This window comes from Colius striatus, chromosome Z (genome assembly GCF_028858725.1).
Source record: "Colius striatus isolate bColStr4 chromosome Z, bColStr4.1.hap1, whole genome shotgun sequence".
NCBI classification, from domain to species: domain Eukaryota; kingdom Metazoa; phylum Chordata; class Aves; order Coliiformes; family Coliidae; genus Colius; species Colius striatus.
Window position 1 is genome coordinate 63220276 of NC_084790.1, and position 19648 is coordinate 63239923.

General features: G+C 39.4%; 1 protein-coding gene across 1 annotated transcript in view; it reads left to right on the forward strand.

Annotated features, from left to right (window-relative positions):
- The window catches only part of TRPM3 (transient receptor potential cation channel subfamily M member 3), a 399584-nt gene that overhangs the window by 325432 nt on the left and 54504 nt on the right, over positions 1-19648 (forward strand). The window contains exons 9-11 of the mRNA XM_062019433.1: positions 8345-8417; positions 16875-16975; positions 18795-18929. Of these exons, the coding sequence (XP_061875417.1) occupies positions 8345-8417; positions 16875-16975; positions 18795-18929 (309 nt within the window). The remainder of the gene's footprint in view (positions 1-8344; positions 8418-16874; positions 16976-18794; positions 18930-19648) is intronic.

Genomic DNA, 19648 nt, shown 5'->3' on the forward strand with positions numbered 1-19648 from the left:
TACTCTGCCCTGGTGAGGCCTCACCTGGAGTCCTGTGTCCAGTTCTGGGCTCCTCAGCTCAAGAGGGACAGAGAACTGCTGGAGAGAGTCCAGCGCAGGGCCACCAAGATGATCAAGAGTATGGAACATCTTTCATATGAGGAAAGGCTGCAGGAACTGGGGCTGTTTAGTCTTAAGGAGATTGAGGGGTGATCTTATTAACATTTATAAATATCTAAAGGTTGAGTGTCAGGAGGTTGAGACATCCCTTTTTTCTATAGTATCTAGCAACAGGACAAGGGGTAATGGGATGAAGCTGGAACACAAAAAGTTCCACTTAAACATAAGAAAAAACTATTTCACTGTGAGGGTGACGGAGCCCTGGCACAGGCTGCCCAGAGGGGTTGTGGAGTCTCCTTCCTTGGAGGTCTTCAAGACGTGTTCCTATGTGACCTGATCTCGGTGACCCTGCTTCTGCAGGGGGTTGGACTAGATGATCTCTAAAGGTCCCTTCCAACTCCTACCATTCTATGATTCTATGATAGACAGAAGTTGACCCTAATCCCTGCAGTCCATGGCATGGGTGCCTGCCCATCTGTCAGAAGTGTGCATTCTGGGAGAAATACACATTTGATAGGGTTACGTGGCAGCTAACATCTCCTCTAAAAGCATTTTATTCAAGCCTCTGCTCAGTATATGCTAGAACCCGTGCATGGTTCTTATATCATTGGTGGATCAATGTTGGTGGGTAACAGCTGCTTTGGAACTGGTGGGGTTAATAATCTCCCGTACACTAGGTTTCAGTTGATCTTAACTCCTGTTACTTGAGATTCAGATGTCAGGGCCTTCCAAATGATAAAGCTTTATTGTTTTATTCACTGTACTACTCATGTCTCTTTCTAACTCTTTGAGTCATTTCATGTTTTCAGAAGAAAATCTATATAGTGTCTTGTCAATACCTCCAAGAACTCTACAGTAGAAGAGGTGGAGGAAGTGAACTACATCACATTTACTCCACACTTTTTCCCTGAATCAGGGTGATAGAAGAGCTTGCATTATAACATTTCAATGAAAATGCCTATTTCGTCTTTGTGGTTGATCTTAACTAGTTTCAATGCTGGAAGTATACATGGAAACACATCTGTGTTTATCATCACATTTTGTTGATGTGCACAGCCCAGTGATTTAGCAGACAGCATCTAAATTCTGTTCCACTGCTTATATGCTTTGTGACTTACAATTTATTACTCGTGTTTCTTCAGCTTTAAAATCAGGGACTGGCATTTCACTGCCTGAATAGCTATAAATGGCCCAAGGTAACAGCAGTATGAAATCTGTTGGATAAGGTAAAAGGATTGTTTTTAATGTTTTTACTGCTAAAACCTAGTAATTTATTCCACTGGAAAATACATATGTTTCATTCCAAAATGTTACAGTGCTGTAAGGCTTTAAAAGTATGTGCATGCTATAAAATGCATAGTTTTTTATGTGGGACAGAGCTGTGAGATTTCCATAGCCTTTTCTTTTCAGTCATTAAGGGATTGACACAGCTGTGTCAGTCTGGAATAAAAGCTACCAATTACAGAGGAAGCCAAACACTTACAGTAATTTCTATCAAATTCTTTTTGGTACACCTAGATGGCTCCTCAATTGCAGAATTGCTGCCTTTCTTATAAACACTGATTTTTTTGTTTATTTTCTATTTGTTACCAGAAAATGAGTCTATGGCAAATTATTGGTTTAAAGAAAAATGTGAAGTGTTGCATTGCTGAGACAATGCAGAAGGAAGTGTAAAATTTAAAAACTTTACAACCAACATTCAAACTTTCTCCCTCATGTCTGCTCCCTCTCATTTCCTTATTTGGAATTCTCTTATGCCTTAGAATAGCAGACCACTAAATTTAGGTTTTCCCTAAACTTAATTCTCTCTAATCTTTCTGTTTCTGAATTTCCTCTCTTTTGGCCATCCTTATTCTTCTACAGTATTATCCATTGACTCACCTGCTCACTGTGATCTTTGTTATGCCTCCATATCAAGCAGCTTTTCTCCCCAAGTTAAACGGGATTATTCATTTCAAGAAGAAAGGAAATATTTTCCCCTCCTATCTGAACCATTTTGAGGCTTTGCATAACTGACCTCCTTTAATGTTTTGTTTTATCAAGCTCTCATGTTTCTTTTCAGGGCAATTTTCCTCTGAAATATTCAGGTAGGCCTAGCTAAATTATACATGTAAATATGTACTCTGGAAGGAATTGCCTCTTTTGCTGAACCAACTCATGCTTTCAAAGAGGAATTTCAGGTTGTATTCAAAATCATATCTTCTTTTTTGTAGAAAAGGGACTTTTTTTTCTGATTTATCTAACTGATATGCATAAAAACAATTTGTGTGTTTGTCAGAGGTAAGAATTAAAGACATTAAAAAATCTTCTGGAGATAGCAGAAAAAACCCACTTTGTATGAATTTTAGATCACTGTATTTTTCTCTTGATGTCATAGTGAAGTGATGGTGAGAAACAACTCCATCTGTAAAAGCATGAATAATTTGCAGCATTCTTAAGATGCTATGAATACAGTATGTAAAGTGAGAACTCTTGGCGGGTTTCTCTGCTCTCCATACTGCTACTCTCTTTTTTTCCTGTCTTCAGTTATCCTTTGTCTAGTCACCAGGCATTGTCAATCTGAGGTACAGAGAATGATTTTTCATCCTCATTTCTCATCTTCTTCAAGACAGTAAAATACTTGTCTGTGCATGTGTGCACTGCATTCTCCCTGCTGATTTAGTGATGTTTCCTCTCTCTCCAAACAAATACAAGCTGAAAATCTGAGTACATTTCAACGCGTTCTTTATACTGTGAAGTGGTTGAGGTTAACTCTAGTGTAAAAAAAGGAAATGTTCACACTGAAAGAGTATTTCAGAGACCTTAAATCCAGTGTGGTGCTGTATAGCTATTGAAAAACAATCCCAGGTTATTATACTGGCCTTGAACAGAAGAAGGTTTTCTGTCTCTACTCAGAATAAGCCCTAGAAAAAGGTGATATGGTGAAGGTGAAGGACTCACCTTCTGGTTAGAAAAGACATTAAAAGAGGAACATACTGGTAGTTGGGAAGAATTTTTATGTCCCGTGAATAATTTCACCAAATATTCTTTTAAACTATTTCAAAACAGTTTTTTACTTTAATTCCCATCTTATGACCTGGCAAACTTGCCCTTAATGATGACTGTGGCCACTGTCTCTACTTATTGCTCTTACTTCTCATTCTATGGGTACAATCAACTTTGCTGGTGTAGAATGTGGACCAGTTTGTGGTGTAGCAGCTCATAGTGATGAAGATTTATCATTTATGTATCCAGCTAGGCCTGAATATGGCAAACTGTGATGTAATGTCATGGTTTAAGCCTAGACTATTACAAAGCACCATGCTGCCACTTACTCAACCCCCCACCTGCACTGTACCTCCATGGTGAGGTGTGCTAAAGACAACTGAGGGCCTTGTGGATTGAGACAAGGGCAGGGAGAGCTTACTCACCATGGTTCTGGACAAAACAGACTTGACTTAAGGAAGAAAACAAGATCGGTTTAGTCCACTACCAGCTAGAAACAGAACAAACAGAATGCAAAACAAAAGCAGGTGAGGAAAATACAACCAGCCCTTTAAGACCTCCTTCCCCCATCCTTCCCTTCTTCCTGGGCTCAGCTCTCTGCTCCTGATATCTCTGTCTTCTCCCCATCACCAGCACACGGGGGCAGGGAATGAGCACTGGGGTCAGTCCCTTACAGATGGTTTCTGCCGCTCCTTCCTCCCCAGGGGAGGTCTCGTCACATTCCTCTCCTTTTCCAGTATGGGATCCCTCCCACAGGTTACAGTCCTTTATGAACCTCTCTGACATGAGTCCTTTCCAAAGGCTGCAGCTTTCAGATAGAACAGCAGTATTGGCTGACTTTGCCAGTATAAGTGCAGTGCAGTATCAGCGGAAAGCAGGAAAACAACAGAATGTATCCTACTAGGTTAAACTGACACTGCTGAGCCAGAAACTAGAGGGGAGGGAAGGGAAAGGAAAAAGTAATCTGTCAAACAGGAATGGAGCTATCACTAAACAGGAAAAGCAGAGCAGCTTTAAAATGAGTGTTTTTTGGTAGAGGCAAAGGTCAGATAATCTCTTCCCACTGCCCATCCATGTCATTCCCCCCATCCCCCACCTTAGACTTTATCCTGATGCTTCCTTCTAAATCCACCTCTTTTGCTTTCTACTTGTTACCTGTCCTGCCTGAAAATTAGGTTTCTACTCTGCCAGACTGTAATTACTACTGGCAAGTATCACTGTGTGCTGCAATCATTGTGCTTGCAGAGGTCTGTTTTGGCTCGATGATTTCTTAACACATTTTCCTGGGAAGAATTAGAACACAGCTTTTTTTTTTTTTTTTTTTCTCCTGGAAGTTAATCCTGTTGACATTTAGATACTTCAGTAAAGTCTGCACTGAGGTAGAAGAAAGACTTTTCCAGTTAGGGCTAGGACCTTTTTTTTTATTTTTTATTTTCCTGCTTTTAAAGGCAAACCTTACACATTTCACTCAGGCAGGTTTTGTGGAGGCAAATGAGTGGTAGTCTTGTGACACAAGAGTTTGGCGTTTGGGTGCCAACCATCTCCTCCTGAGAGGAGAAATTCAGATATTAGGGTTACATTTAGCAAGAATGAGGATGCCTATTAACACGGGTTTTGCTGGTTGTTAGTGCAGAGGCATTTTGGCTTGTCTGTTTCAGTTGTGTTTTCATCTGAAGAGTTAACTCTTTCTTTAGTGTGGTGCAATACAGTTTTGTTTGTTTCTGAGGGATGTTAACATCAACTTCTATTATATCTGTAAAGAAAAGAAGAAAAATGTATTTTTTAAAAAGCTTGCTTTTGGAAGTCACAGTTATTCACTGAGGTGCCTCAGGCAATAACCTGAAAAAGTAATTTCAAGCCAATAACTACTGTGAACACTGAGGAAAGAGAGGAGGCAAAAAAAAAGCCAAACCCACAATACTCAAGGTGGTGGCACAGGAACATAAAAAACTGTTCTTTTAAAATAATAGAGTTTAACATCAACAACTGAAACTACCAGCTACATAGAAGTAATAATGTGACCCAAATCCCAGGGAGCAGAAAGGAGTACGTGATTTTTTTTTTCTTTGAATATAGATTGTTTTTCATCTTGAAAGAAATAGCTGAGTAAGGTAAATGGTAGTTTTTCTCTCTGTTACAATTTAATTATGATCAGAAAAATAGAAACCATTTTATGGATAAAATTTGAATGAGATCAGTATAAAGAAGATGCCTCAGTTTAATCTTCCTTTTTTTGACAGTAACACAAAAAATGTCAGACTAACTCCTACCTTTTGCTTCCTTTTGGCAGGGTAGGCAAGTGTTAAACATGTACTGCTTTTTAACCCCATCTTTTGGGGGGTTATTTTTTTAATTAATTAAATGTCTTGCATTTCATTTACACACCCTACTAGGTTGTTTTTCCTTTTCCACTAACTTGTATAGAGGCTAGGATACAACCACAGATTTAAATGGGACCACAGTAGGTCTTTTTAAGAGTGAATGGTCTTAGATACTCTCTTTGTTTATAGAGGAAAGGCTTTCTTTTTTTTTTCTTAGTAAAGAATTAAGAGGACTTGAACTTACTGTTCTTTTTGCATCTCAGTGGCAGACATTCATCCAGCAAGAAATGGGTGGGAATAAAGTTTACTGACCCAGATATTTTCCTTTAGCACAGCAGTTTTATGTACATTAGTAGAGTGGCATCAGTGACACGGCTCTCATTGACATCCTATTTTAACAGCATCAATGTGCTGTTTCTCAGTTCCCTGCTTTGATTTACCCACCAGAGTACCTGTAAATGGCACCTAGCAAGAGGTCATATATGTTAATGACCTTTGAAACTAGATGAGTATATGGCAAACGTGAAATTTTACCTGTTAATTTGGGGAAAGAAATAATGAGAACAGGTTCAATTTATATGATGCCTTTTAATTAAGCTGGGAATTCACTGAGCATGTCTTTAGTTTGAGATGTACTGCTGTCGTTAAGTATTTTCAGTCTCCAAGAGAAAAGTGTCATGTCGTGATGGGCCCACCAGCACAGTGATGCAAACAAGACATTCTCAGCGTTTAGCTGATCTGCTTGTCAGTCTGTCATGTTTACGTTCAGTGCTGTGGAGATGCCTGTTTGCTGCAAAAATCATGTAGGAAATTGCAAAGAGTTGTGAGGATGTATGATCAGACCATTATGTGACAACACTGTGTTTACCTGCTTATTGTCAGTGCCTCCCAGAGCTGCCCATGAGAAGGGAGACCTTCCTCTCTCCTGCTGTGTAAAGGAGGAAGGTTTTCTCTTCCTTCTGCCTGCCTGGCAGCTAACTTCTATGGCACAGTTCATCATCTGTGGCATGAGAAAGCATATCATAAGTATGTACAGTAGAAGGGCTGACTTCACCAGCTTTACATTTTTATTGTGTTTTAAGATGAAACATACATACAAATGTGTATATTGACCCACATTATCCATGCTTTTACAGCTTGGAGGACCAGACTGCTTGCACAGCAGAGAAAGCTTCCTTGCCAGTCATTGAGGAGATAAGAAAAATGTTAGGAAAAGCATCAGGAAACATTTTTTTACTGAGGAGGGTGGTCAAACCCTGGAACAGGCTTCCTAAAGAGGTAGTCAGTGCCCCAAGACTCAGAGTGTTTAAGAGTTATTTGGACGCAAATACCATGCTTTAACTTTTAGTCATCCCTGAAGTAGTCAGGTAGTTTGACTAGATCATTGTAGGTCTCTTCCAACTGAAATATTCTATTCTATTCTATTCTATTCTATTCTATTCTATTCTATGCTATGCTATGCTATGCTATGCTATGCTATGCTATGCTATGCTATGCTATTCTACTCTGTTCTCTAAGTTGTGGTGTGGTGATAGATATCAAGTGATTTCCCAGAAACATCTGTAGATTCCAGAGAAAAAGAAAAATAAATCATAAAAGTATCATTTGCAATATTTATGCTTTGTCTCAGGAACATTTTGAAGGGTCAAACTAAGTCTAATTTGAAAACAATCTGCTATTTAACTGTGGAGGTAACCTGACTTTTTCTTCTGAGTCAACTGACTAATTCAACAAGGCCAGTTTTCTACTACTTCTTCCATTTTGCCTCTAACATTCTGTATTTCTCTCACTGATGCCCAAGTCCCTCCCTTTGAACCCAGATGTCTTGGGACACCCTCCACAGGGCTATTTCATCTGGCAAAATGAACCTTGTTCCAAAGTGTTGTCTTAGACTTGGCCACTTTATACATTTCCTTTCTCCGTGATGATACACTGTTCTTTGTGCTCTAACATTTACTGATCTCTATCTCTGATGCTGCCACAGTTCAGTCTTGCTGTATGAGTAGGAATCTAGGAATGTGGGAACAACATATGCTACTGCCTATGAGTCTGAAATATGTTTACACAATTCCTAAGTAAAAATATCACTTAATTTTAAACAAAAAAAGGAAAAGAAAAAAAAAAAAGCCAGTCTATACTGGCAAAATTAAAAAGAAAAGCAGGTAACAAGTATTCGGATCAAAATGATGACAGAGGTTTCATTAGTAAAGGAAAGGCACTAATAAAAAGCTGCAGTCTCAGTTGCTTCACAAGAAGCAGAGGCACAACAGCAGCTATTGCCATGGCAACAAAAGGCCCAAGGGGATTTAGACTTCTAGATGTTTCAGTGCAGTCTTAACCAAGAGTGAAACTGGCTTGAAAGAACAGCCCTGCTATATTCATTCTTACTCTTCATGAATTGTGTATCTCGTCTCACTGCTTCAAAGCTTATATCTTATAGTGATAGGACACTGACCACACATGGCTAAAGATCTGTTAGAAGCTTATTTCTTAGATTATTTTTCTAACTTTCTTCTATGTAAAACCACGAGGTTGAATATGTTGCTAATTTTGGTAAAAAATATTTGTTCAATGTTGTATGCCATAAATTCAGTCCTATAATACGCTTAATTCCTACCAGTAATGCATTGGGAATGCTAAATCTAGTGTTACTCTAATACAAGAACATTACTTGGTCTCTAGTCTCACCCCATAGGTATCACAAAGGACTTTCTTCCCATGTGTTCATTAGTACAATTTCTATCTTTAGAAAATTTTATCTCACAAAAAATACCATGTGTTAATCCCATCTAATGTGCATCTTATAAAGTACTTAAAGCAAGATCATCTTGTAGCCATCAGAACATTTTGAAATCCAAATTATGTTGCCCTGATTTAATCTCTCTTTTTTTTTTTAATTATACTGGGTTTAATAATGGCATTGTCTTTTAACGTTTCAGATCACAGTATTTCGCATGGGATCAGAAGGACACCAGGATATCGATTTAGCTATCCTGACAGCATTACTAAAAGGTAATGGAGTTTCACTCCACAGTCAGTCTGTATCAATACAAATGGATTAACTCTATGTCTCTGCTCTGCTGAAACCTGCATTTATTGGCAATATCTACCATATCAAGATGGCAAATTTATACTGTGAAATTGAAGTATGCTTTTTGCTCTGACTGCTTTATACAAATCCTACTCTAATGTTCAAAAAGCTACTGTTTTTCCTTTCTGAATTTTTATTCTTTACCGGCAATTGCTAATGCATTTTGAGAAACATGAGCAGTTACCCCTGACCAGTTACTTGAGAACATTCATACTCACAAGAAGACAAAGAAAGAACTTCTTAGACTTAGGTTGCCTATGTGGCTAGTAGAACAACCAGAAGGAGGTTATCTCTGTTTAGATAAAAGTGGCACTACTACCAGCTGTCACTACCTGTAGTCATCCTAGGAAAGTCTGAGAACTGTGTAGGATTTCTTCCAACCTCTGATGGTAGAGCTAAGAGCTCACCTATAGGTGTAGTAGGGATTTAAATCTTAAAATTTGCAGGTTGCTAAATCTTTCAAAGCCATTACATGTTACACTTACACTTTTAATAGATTGTCTTACTATAAATTTGTTGTTACTACAGTTTATAAACCCTGGTCATATAGTCACACCATTTAGCTTAACTCCCTTCAAAATAAGATACTATCAGTTAATTTAGTATGTGCTTGAAGATACAGAAACAAGTGAGATTTTAAAGCATGTCTACTTACCCAAGGAAGGATGATTTATCTAAGCAATGGCTCAGAGGATCTATCCCTCCATTTATATGTATTCCCCAAATGGCATTTATCACCCTGGCTATCTTAAAATCACAGAATCATAGAATTGTTTCAGCTGGATGAGACCTTTAAGATCATCAAGTCCAGCCTTTGTCACAGCCCTATCAACCACTAGACCATTTTCCTAAGTGCAATATCCAACTGTCTCTTAAACATGTCCAGGGATGGTGACTCCACCACCTCCCTGGGCAGCCCGTTCCAATGCCTGACAACCATTTCAGTCAAGAAATCCCTCCTCATATCCAGCCTGAACCTCCCTTGGCACAACTTGAGGCTGTTTCCTCTTTTCTATTGCTTGTTACTAGGGAGAACAGATCAATCCCCATCTCGCTACAGCTTCCTTTCAGGCAGTTGTAGAGACCAGTAATGTCTCCCCTAAGCCTTCTTTTCTCCAGGCTAAACAGCCCTAGATCCCTCAGCCATTCTCATATGAGACATGCTCCAAATCCTTTACTTGGTAGCCTACCTCTGGATCCACTCCAGCACCTCAATGTCCTTCCTGCTCACAGCAACTTTTTGCTGTCTGTACTGTTTTGTGCTATGTAGTACAAGCTGTGCTGATTTTTTAAAACAGAGACTAAGACATACAAAACCATTTTAAAGAGCAATCTGAAAAACATTAAGGCAGAGTCTTCTAAAAAAGTAACTGGGGAAAGTTATGCTTCATGAGGCTCTTTAGCCATTGTCATCATGCTATTGCCACCTCCTTGCCTGTATAAGATGGTATGTGGCATACCTGAATTTGAGTCATAATAAAAATTTTAGTAGATTTACCAGATATTCAAAAGGTAACAGGAATTATTCATGCTTATTCTAGGGCTCAATTTTCTTGTCAATTTCTTCCTGTCCTGCTTCACAACTGCCGTGTGAAAAGTGAGGACTCAAGTAACATTCACCTAACCAAGCAAAACAGTATTTTACCTTTTTTCATTATTATTAATGTCACTTCAAAAATGTTCCTTCAGACATTTAAAACAAAAGTCTGAACAGAATGAGTAAACAAGCACTGGACAGTTCAAAAGTATGATTGGAAACTGATAGCTTTCAGCTAAAGAAATCAGCTGGAATTATTTTGCTCCCATAGCTTTTGTTACTTCAAGCTTTTGTAGTATTGCTTTCTGCACTTCTTTTGCAGTTGTTTGTCCTGCAGGTAACATGGCTATTTTGCTGCTACCCTAAGGTATCAAGTTTTAGTCATCTGCATAATTAAATTTTGAGGCATTTTGGGCATCTTCACACAGAAACAATTTAAATCAAGGTGAAGAAAGGAAAAATAAATTAATTTGAAGCAAAGAACAAGAATTGCATCCGTCACAAAATTCCTCTTTTCTATCCTTAGGAAATATTCTAATTGCAAATTTCATTTTTATCTTAAAAATAACTGGGTCCTTCATTATCCTCACTGTAAAATGTATTTTCTTCACATTTGTTCTTGAGCCAATCATTGCAACTGCTGCTCTTGATCTTTGTTAGAGAGATACAGATTATCTTGAGGTTATGGTTCTAGGCATATTTTCAAGGTCCAAATCCTACCATAGATCTCTGAAGTCTTGAAAGCTGCCTCTTGGAAGCTGAAGAAACTAAGTCATAGGCCTGGGAGGGATTGTTCCATATTTGAAAAGTTCTTTTGGGTATTTACATGAGCAGCTGTACTATGGTTGCAGTCTGGGTATACAAGTAGTCTTCTCTTTTCAGGAATATCCATTTTACAAGTGCCCAGTTGGTCTTACCTCTTTTTAGTGAAATAAAATTACCTTCCCTCTTCACAGTAGTAGTGCAAGACATCATAGTTAACTTTTGTTAGCTCAAAAGGTGCAGAGGCCTGTGTATTTTTGACATCTCCTTTCATGCTTGCCTGACAATCTTGATTTGGTACTCTGATGATGGCAGCAGCACTTATGTCTTGCTGAAGAGCCAGAGAAATTAAAACTTGCACCTCCTCTTCCTTGCTCTGCAGCACTTTCTGATTATGAAGTTACTCAATGAAGATTAGGTTTACCAGATGCCTCTTGTTCTGAAGATCACAGAGAGTGAAAGTCCGTATAATTTTTTAACCAATGTGTGCAAAGATGAGATCTCTCTTTTCAGGCAACACAGTTCTCCTTATATGTCTTTGTACAAAAGTTCTAGACCACCCTGAAAGAAATACTGCCTTTCTGTAAATATACTGCAGGAGGCTGATGGGTAGCGCTGCTGAACCAGTTGGCTATTGATTCACTTAATAAGCAGATTTGAAGACTGAATGCTCTCGAAGTTCCTAAGTTCAGGAATTAATCTTTTTCACCTCTTCAGCAATGTGTGAAGAGGCGGCAGAGAGAAATATGAAACGGATGGGTGATTCTTGGTTACTTTTTCTGCATGTCACTGATGAGGCCTTTGCAGTTCTTGATAGCCAAGGCACATAACTGGTAATTAACAGTCCCACCCTGGTGTGAGTGATTTGTTCAGAAAGTAGGAGGAGGACAGGGACTGGGAAACACAAAGTATCATTTCCTTGTCACTGTATAAAAAATTTGCAGTGAACTGGTCTCTCTTTAAGTTATGCCTCTCAGTCTTGCCAATGCCAGAACTCTCCTGGATGGACTATTCCACAAGCCCCAAACCCTGCACTGCACCAGAGAGGTTATTTCCTTGTTTGTTTTCATGAGTCACTTTTTTAATCTTGTCAGCAGATCTTTCTTGGAAGAGATCTCCAATAAACGAGGGAATGGCATCCAAACAGATTATCAATTTACATTGCGTGGATGTCACAACAGCATATGGCTTGTAAATTCCTTTTTTTCATTTTTATTTCAGGAGACATGTGAATGTGGGAAGTAAGTTTCCAATTGCATGAATTCGTAGCAAGTAAATTTATTGATACAGCTTAACTGTTTATGCTCTCTTAACTTGAACAGTTGGAACTCAAATAGTGATGAATTTTGTCCTTTTGCAGCTGCTAATTGAGCAGAAGGCATATGACAGGGAAGCTGAAGACAGCATATGGAGATGTTCTAAAACGTAATTGTTTTGAAGTGGCATCAAAGATCCTAGTTCATGAAGCTACTGCAACGTCTGGAGCATACTAGCAGCACCAGCCATGTTTCATCTGGTGCTCCAGAAGCCTTCCCAGTACAGTCATAAGCACTGAGAAAGAGATGCCATATGATATATGTATATTATAATATTATTACTATGTAAGCCCTCTGAAATAAGCGATATTAGGCTAATGAAGATCTGATGTCTCTGCATACTTTGCAGACTAAGTCACGATTCATGCTCACTGAGCAGCCATCCTGTAGTGTTAGATGGTCCTTGAAGACCACGTGATGGTCTGCCAACCATGAAATCTCTGACAAAAGAATTTCAGAGTTAGGCCAAATATCTGGTTACGGCCCTTACATTTGTTGTTGCTATTGGCTTAGTTATTGTCAATTGACTTGCTAAATGCCAGGAAGATATTTGTAGCAAATGCAGTGGAAACACAGCCTTTTCACCAAAGAGCTGCTGAAACAGAAAACAGAAGACATGCTGAGTTGCAGAGCAGGAAGTGTATTTGGATTGCTATTTTCACTAATCTAATTCTTTCCTTTAGATGATGATCCAAAGAGGACACTGACATGCTTAGGACCACTGTAGAAATGAGTTCCCAACAACTCTTTCTAACTAGATAGATCACTTTTGTGTCCTTTCAGCTTTCCAGATTCCTGAGCACTAAGTATCATAGACTATCCCAGAAGAATCCTTTAGAGGTTCACATTGATCACAATAAACTTTAGCTAGTATATAAAAGCCTGTAGTCTATCTCTTCAGTAATCTGGGATCCTTTCAGGGCACAACACTCATTGCCTGATGTGTACCTTGGTTCACCTAGAGTACAGAGTCAAGTTTGTGATCCCAGGCTTTATCATCAAGGAGTATGGCATTTTTGGTCCAAGATATTGGATAGATCATCTGACTTTTTACTAGAAAATTCTATGTAAGATGTCAAGCACTTCTCAATGTGCACCTAAGAGCATAAAGTTAACACCTGTGGGAACTATGAGCCACCCCAGATCTTCTTGTTCATTCAACTTCACATCATCCTTGCATTGCCTATCTATATCCAGCAATATCTATACTGAAACAAATTACTGCCAAATCAATGCATTGCATCCCAAATGCAGGAGCAGATGAAGGGAAAGAAGAGCTCCCCTGCAGACATTAGTCATATTGTCATCAAACATTTTTTTGAGGCACATATTTTACGCTCAGCCAGACACCAGTATACTGAGTAAATATTACATAGAGATTGATCATATTGCCTGAATACTTTTCAAAGCAGTAAATATACCATGGTAATTAAAGTAATACAATTCAACCAAGCAGAGAATCTTTCCATGAGACAGGATGAAACAGAAACATAGGGTGAGGAAATGCTAATTTCTCACCACTGACTGTGTTAAAGGCCTAAGTGGTTCCACTGTGATTCCTATATTGAGTTGATGAGAGCAATCTGTCATTAACTCTATCTTTTTTTTTTTTCATTTTCCAAATGTCCTTTGGCTTTGATTTGGGTACATTGGACTAAGCAAGATAGGTTCTCAGAGAGGTTATTTTTTGGAGTCTTCTTATCATGACTGAAGTCCATGCTCTGTACACTGAATGCAATCAAGGAAATTATTAAAAGGAGATGATATCTTAGGAAAGCACATTTCATGTTTGTTCCAGGGAGTTTTTTCTAATATTAGTTATTTTTTGTTCTTAGTACTGGCTAGAATTCCACCTGAAATAGTCTGAATGCTTTGTTTTTCATTTGAGTCACAACTCATCAGTCTGTCCTGGAAAAAAAATTGATTAAACAGCATTCACAAACCATATACTGCCCTGTATAAACTTCCATAACTCTTATTTTCCTCTCATGTAACACGAGTGTAATCCACATTCACCTGAAACCAACACAGAGAAGACAGGAAAGAGGAGAAGGGTGCACGGGCTTTCCAGTTACAAACCTCACTCTGGGAGCATTCATCCCACCATGTGCATCAGAGTCCCCGCATGCAGACCTGTACTGCCTGGTCTATGCTCTAGTTGATACATAGGTTTGGACCTGAAGTACAAAAACCCCTGAGAAACTGCACATTTCCTTCAGCTGCCAAGTGTCTGCAGTGCTCTGCAAGGCAATGAAATCAAGTGTTAATGGTAGCAAGCACTGAGAAGAGCATCATCTCTAAGACTGCACACACACATAAACTTATTTGCTGTTGACAGTCTTAACACTGTGGAGGGAAATGGGAAGGACAGAGGCTGGACCGTGGCTTGCCTTCCCCTCTGTTCAGTATTTGGAGCAATAAGCATGCTCCAAGAAAACAACTCAAAGAACAAACTTGGGGAGCTTTCTGGAGATGCAGCCACTGCCCCATGCCACTTACTCTTCCTTGTGATCAGATGCACCAAAAGGCTCTGTGTTCAACAAGCAGCTGGGGGCCCAAGAATGCTAAGTCCCTGAGCACAAACTGGGGAAAGCTCTCAGGGATCAGACTGACCTGGAGTCTCCATGATTTGGCTTGAGTTTTTGCTGAAGTAGGGGCAGTGTAAATAGCCCACTTCCCAAGCCCATCTCCTCTTAGTCTAAAATGGTTACTTACCAGATGCACCCCTAGCTACCCAGGCTTAGACTGGAGTCAGTTTGGGAAAATCGAGAGGTAGAGCTCTGACATCACATGTGCAAAATGGTGCCAGGCTGAGATATCACCATTGCTGCCCCCAGGTTTTGGAGTTCACACCTGTGCCCCATCCAGTGCTCACCAGACAGCTTGCCTGAGCACCTGCTAAAGCTCTGTTTCTCCTGCAGGCATGCGGATGGGAAGGAGGAGATCCAATGACATTTTAAGAGGTTCTGTTGTTTGCTTCAGAAAGAGGGAGAGCATTATTTGCTCTCTGTACTTAATTTCCACTGTCATACTCACTGTGGGTAGTTTTTATCTGGTTTTATAAATAAAACTGTAGAGACATTTTTGCCCTTCCCAAAGGTAAATATTTTCTGTTCTTGAATGTTGCATGTTGCTTGTGTAAGAAACTCAGATGTTGTTGGCATCCTCTATGAGGTCTCTTGTGAGAGCTTTTGTCTGTGTCATGGTATATAGCAATGAGAAGCTGTGTCTTGTGCAAAAGGGTGTTCCGGATACTTCTTAATCACAGAAAGGTCTTTTACTGTTTTCAGGGGGTATTGGTTTTCTTCATTTTCTTTTGTTGTTCTGCTTTTGTATCACCTACCTGTTTATCAGCATTCACTTCTGTAATACAATCCAGAACTTATCTGCATGATCTACAATCAACTGTCTCCCAAATATTTGCTGTAGATATTGCCAAATATTTGGTAAAGTGTAGTGGCATTGAAATCCCAAAGTTGAGAATTACAAAATTGAAGTGTAGACTAAACTTCCCAAAGGTCTGCTGAACTGATCCTTCGTAGAGAACTTCAGCAGCCAGCGTGTTACATTTCATGTTTTCTGTGCCTCCAGTGTCAGAGTCCAATTTCAGCTAGAATGCTGTATGATTTTGAATAGTACTGAAAAAGGGACAGAAGTGCTTTGAAGTACTGAAAAGCTCTTGTTTGTCCTCACTCTATGATATCACTGCGAGCATTAAAAAAGATAGGAAAACAATGGAAGTGTGAGGCCTTTAAAAACTGAGCCTTTATACAATCAGCTAATCACTGCAAGCATCTATGTAGTTAAAAGTCAAAAGGCCCTTTATTTATTTGGTTGATGAATTCATTTGGGCCAGTTCTCCCTGTGACACTGAAGCATAAATACTGCTTTTTTATTACAGATCAGATAATAACCATGAAATCCTTAGTGAAATATTGAAAAGCACAGCAGGGCAGGAATATCCCACAGCGTCCGTTAAAAGAACAGGAAAAAACATACCTACTCTTCTGGAAAAATATCTCCAAAACTATCTTATCATCTGTGTAGTTTGTTATTTAATGTAGATATATTACACCTTGATGCCAGCTTTATACAGCATGCTTTCTTACATGAATACTCTATGTGTGAAGGGAAATTTGTCCTTAGAGGATCCTTCAGTACAAATTGAGGAGAAATTCCTATGCATGTACAGGATCAGGTGGGAATGCATAGAAGATGTGCATAAAATGCACAGCTATTGAAATTGGTGTGATCTATGTGAGTTGGGCCTGTTTGTAATTTCTTCATGCATGGGGTTGGTGTGTGTGTGTCTGTGTCTATGTGTCTGTGTGTGTGTGTCTGCATGTCTGTGTGTGTCTATGTGCACGTGTATGTGCACATATTCTTACAGCTGGATCAGTACTCCTCCTGGCTTCTCCTTTCAATTCCCATCCAAGAAGAGGGAAACTAGTTTACTGCACTGCAAGTTGCATCTGACTATCACAAGTACTGGTGTATTTTTCAAGGAGCATGTGAGTAAATAATTAATGTTTATGAGACAGTCTAAGAAGCACAGCTTCAGATTTGAGAACCAGCATTTTATTACAGGCACAATGGATGGTTTGGTTTTGTTTTTATATGAGAGCAGTTGCAGAAATGACATGGACATCTGTGAGACTTTTGACAAAGAGGAATTACCATGGTGGTCTGATGCCCGAGTCTAAGATATATCTTGTTTCTTTTTTTCTGTCCTCCTCCCTGCACCCCTCTCTCTGTATCCACAGGAGCTAACGCATCTGCTCCTGACCAGCTGAGCCTAGCATTAGCCTGGAACAGAGTAGACATCGCCCGCAGTCAGATCTTTATCTACGGGCAACAGTGGCCGGTATAGTATATATACAGCACCTTCTACTGCAAGCACTTTAAACCCAATGTAAGGTTAAATCTGTTCAGTTGATGGCAGTGGTTTTAATGGAGTTTAAAATACACTGAGTCATGCCCGCAGCTGAACACAAAGTTGGCGTTCACAGCTACCAAAGGCGTTTACAAAGATGTCGATGTTGCTGGCTGAGGAAAATAGTGACATCTAGTGAGGCAACAACACAGGGAGACCACACCTCTAAAGAAACTGCAGGCTAGACATTTATACTAGCAAGCAATGATCCTGCAAGCTGAGAAAGGCACGTGTCTGTTTACAGCCGTGTTACAACATTAGGCTCTAAGTTAAAGGCAAGGCAAAACATGGTTTTGCTCTTCAAGCAATCGGGTGTAAGTTAAAGGCAAGGTCAAACTTCTTTATGCTCACCAAGCAATATGCTTTTATATATAAATATTGCATTTTATGATGGCCAGATACCAAAAATAAGCTGCACAAATGCTCGAGGTCTTCAGGTAAACAAGAGCTAATCAGCAATGTTATGTTACCACGGAGGTGCTGTGGCTCCAAAGCTGATTTGGTGATTTGTGCCTGCTGCTGCATCAGTCTCTCTGCTTCAGTCCTCTGCCCCATCCTGTGCTCCCACTGCCAACTGTGAGGACAGCCTCTCTGGCCAACATGTTCCCCTGGGGGCACCGTGGGTAGAGCTTCTCTGCAGGAGCAAGAGGGCTGTAAATGGAGTGGTTATTGAATGTCATGTAGGGCAGAGGAGGAGCAGTCAAATTCCCACTTGTATTGCAGTTTTTACAGTGCTAGACGCCACCGAGAAAAAAACCTTTAGCTCCTCAAAGTCCAACATATCTTCGTTTGGAAGATTTAATTGGATCACAGTATTCATTACTGTGACAGTTGTTTTGTCACCGTTATGAAAATTTCATATGAAAATTCATATTAAATTAACATTTAAAACTCCCCGCAGAAAAATTATAAAGCAAGGAATATCTTCTGTTTCAACACCTTTGCTTTAAATGCCGATTCTGGAGCTTGCTGTCCCTTAAAGTTAGTTTCAAAAATCCTCACCTTTTCAGTTAAAGAGTGAACAGGATTGTTTATTTGGTCTACAATATTGGGTGTAAGTATGCATAAAAACAGAGGAAGGATTTTAATAGTACTAAATTGCCCTTATTGTTGTTGTTCCATCACTACATCATAGCAAAAATGTGAATAAATACTGCAGTTGCAATCATTTTGCAAGCTAAACAATGGAAATAGTACAATTTCTCATCCTTCTAACTCCCCCCAACCTGCAAGAGATAGAAAATGAGAGGTTTTGCATAGGAAGAGCTCCTGCATTTGGCGCTTCAAGGAAATGCTCATTGTGAAGCTGTTTCTGCTTCCTGAGTGACAAAGTTTCCCTGAGTTTCCAGGAAATACAGACACGAAAGACAGAATTAAAGTGAGTGTGTGTGCACGTAGAAAATATACCCTATATAAATAAAATATTTATCAGGAAAGCAAGAAATAAACTTACTAAAGAGAGGGTGAATAGTGTGGAGGTGTGGTCACCAGTTTCCTGGGTTCCAGTTACTTGGTCCTAATCCAGATTTTCTAGACTATGCTAGTCTTAACATTCTGACAATTTTTCTTGAAATGCTGCCCTGAATCTCAGAAGGGAACATAGACTAAAACTGTGATTATTGCATTTTAAGCTTGTCAGAGCAACCCTCAGAAATTTGTCAGGATTCCCTGCTCGTGCCAGGGTGACCAGACCAGCCAGATGCGGCCTGCATTGCCTGGGAACAGCCTGAATCAATTGCTTGCTTTGCAGGTGGGCTCCCTTGAGCAAGCCATGCTGGATGCACTAGTGTTGGACAGAGTGGATTTTGTGAAATTACTCATAGAAAATGGAGTAAGCATGCATCGTTTTCTCACCATCTCCCGGCTAGAGGAGTTGTACAATACGGTAGGGCCAACCTAAGGCAAATTTTCTATCTCTGTATTCATTGTTCTCTCTCCTGCTCTTATAACAACGACATGATGATGCACAAGGCAGCCAACTCCTGCTGTGAAAACTTTCTATGTTAGAAGTCCACAATGTTTCTCAGCTTTAACTTTCATATAATGGAACACTCTGTGTCTTGCCCACCTAATCTACTGTACAGATTTTCTGAGACATTGGTTAAGCCCCACACACTACCAGCTGATTTCTGGTCATTGTAATTCCAATGTGATAGTCCTGAGATTTAAGCTAATGGCACCAGCTAAAAGACAGTAACTGGCAAATTAGAACCTCTAGGATGTTGATGTATGACTGCTGACATATAACTGATGTATAGCTCCCTTACAGTTTCAGAAAAATCTTGCTGTGAATCAAGCTCAGCCACTAGAAAACAAATAGAACCAACCTTCTTGGGATAATATTCTGAATTTAAAGGTGAAATCTGATGATTTTAGGAGGTCTGTTACAGTGAAGGACCTCCTCATGTCTTCAACAAATATTCCAAAAATTATAGTTTTGACTTTGAAAGCCTGTTTGCAAGTTTCATATATTTTCCCTTAAAATGATCATAAAACTGCACAGGTTTCAATTGCTTCTGGTTTCTCAACTGTGAAACACATTCCAGAATTTGTATCATTATTACCTAGTAAGAGAAATCAGTAAGTTCAAGTTGCTTAAGTGGT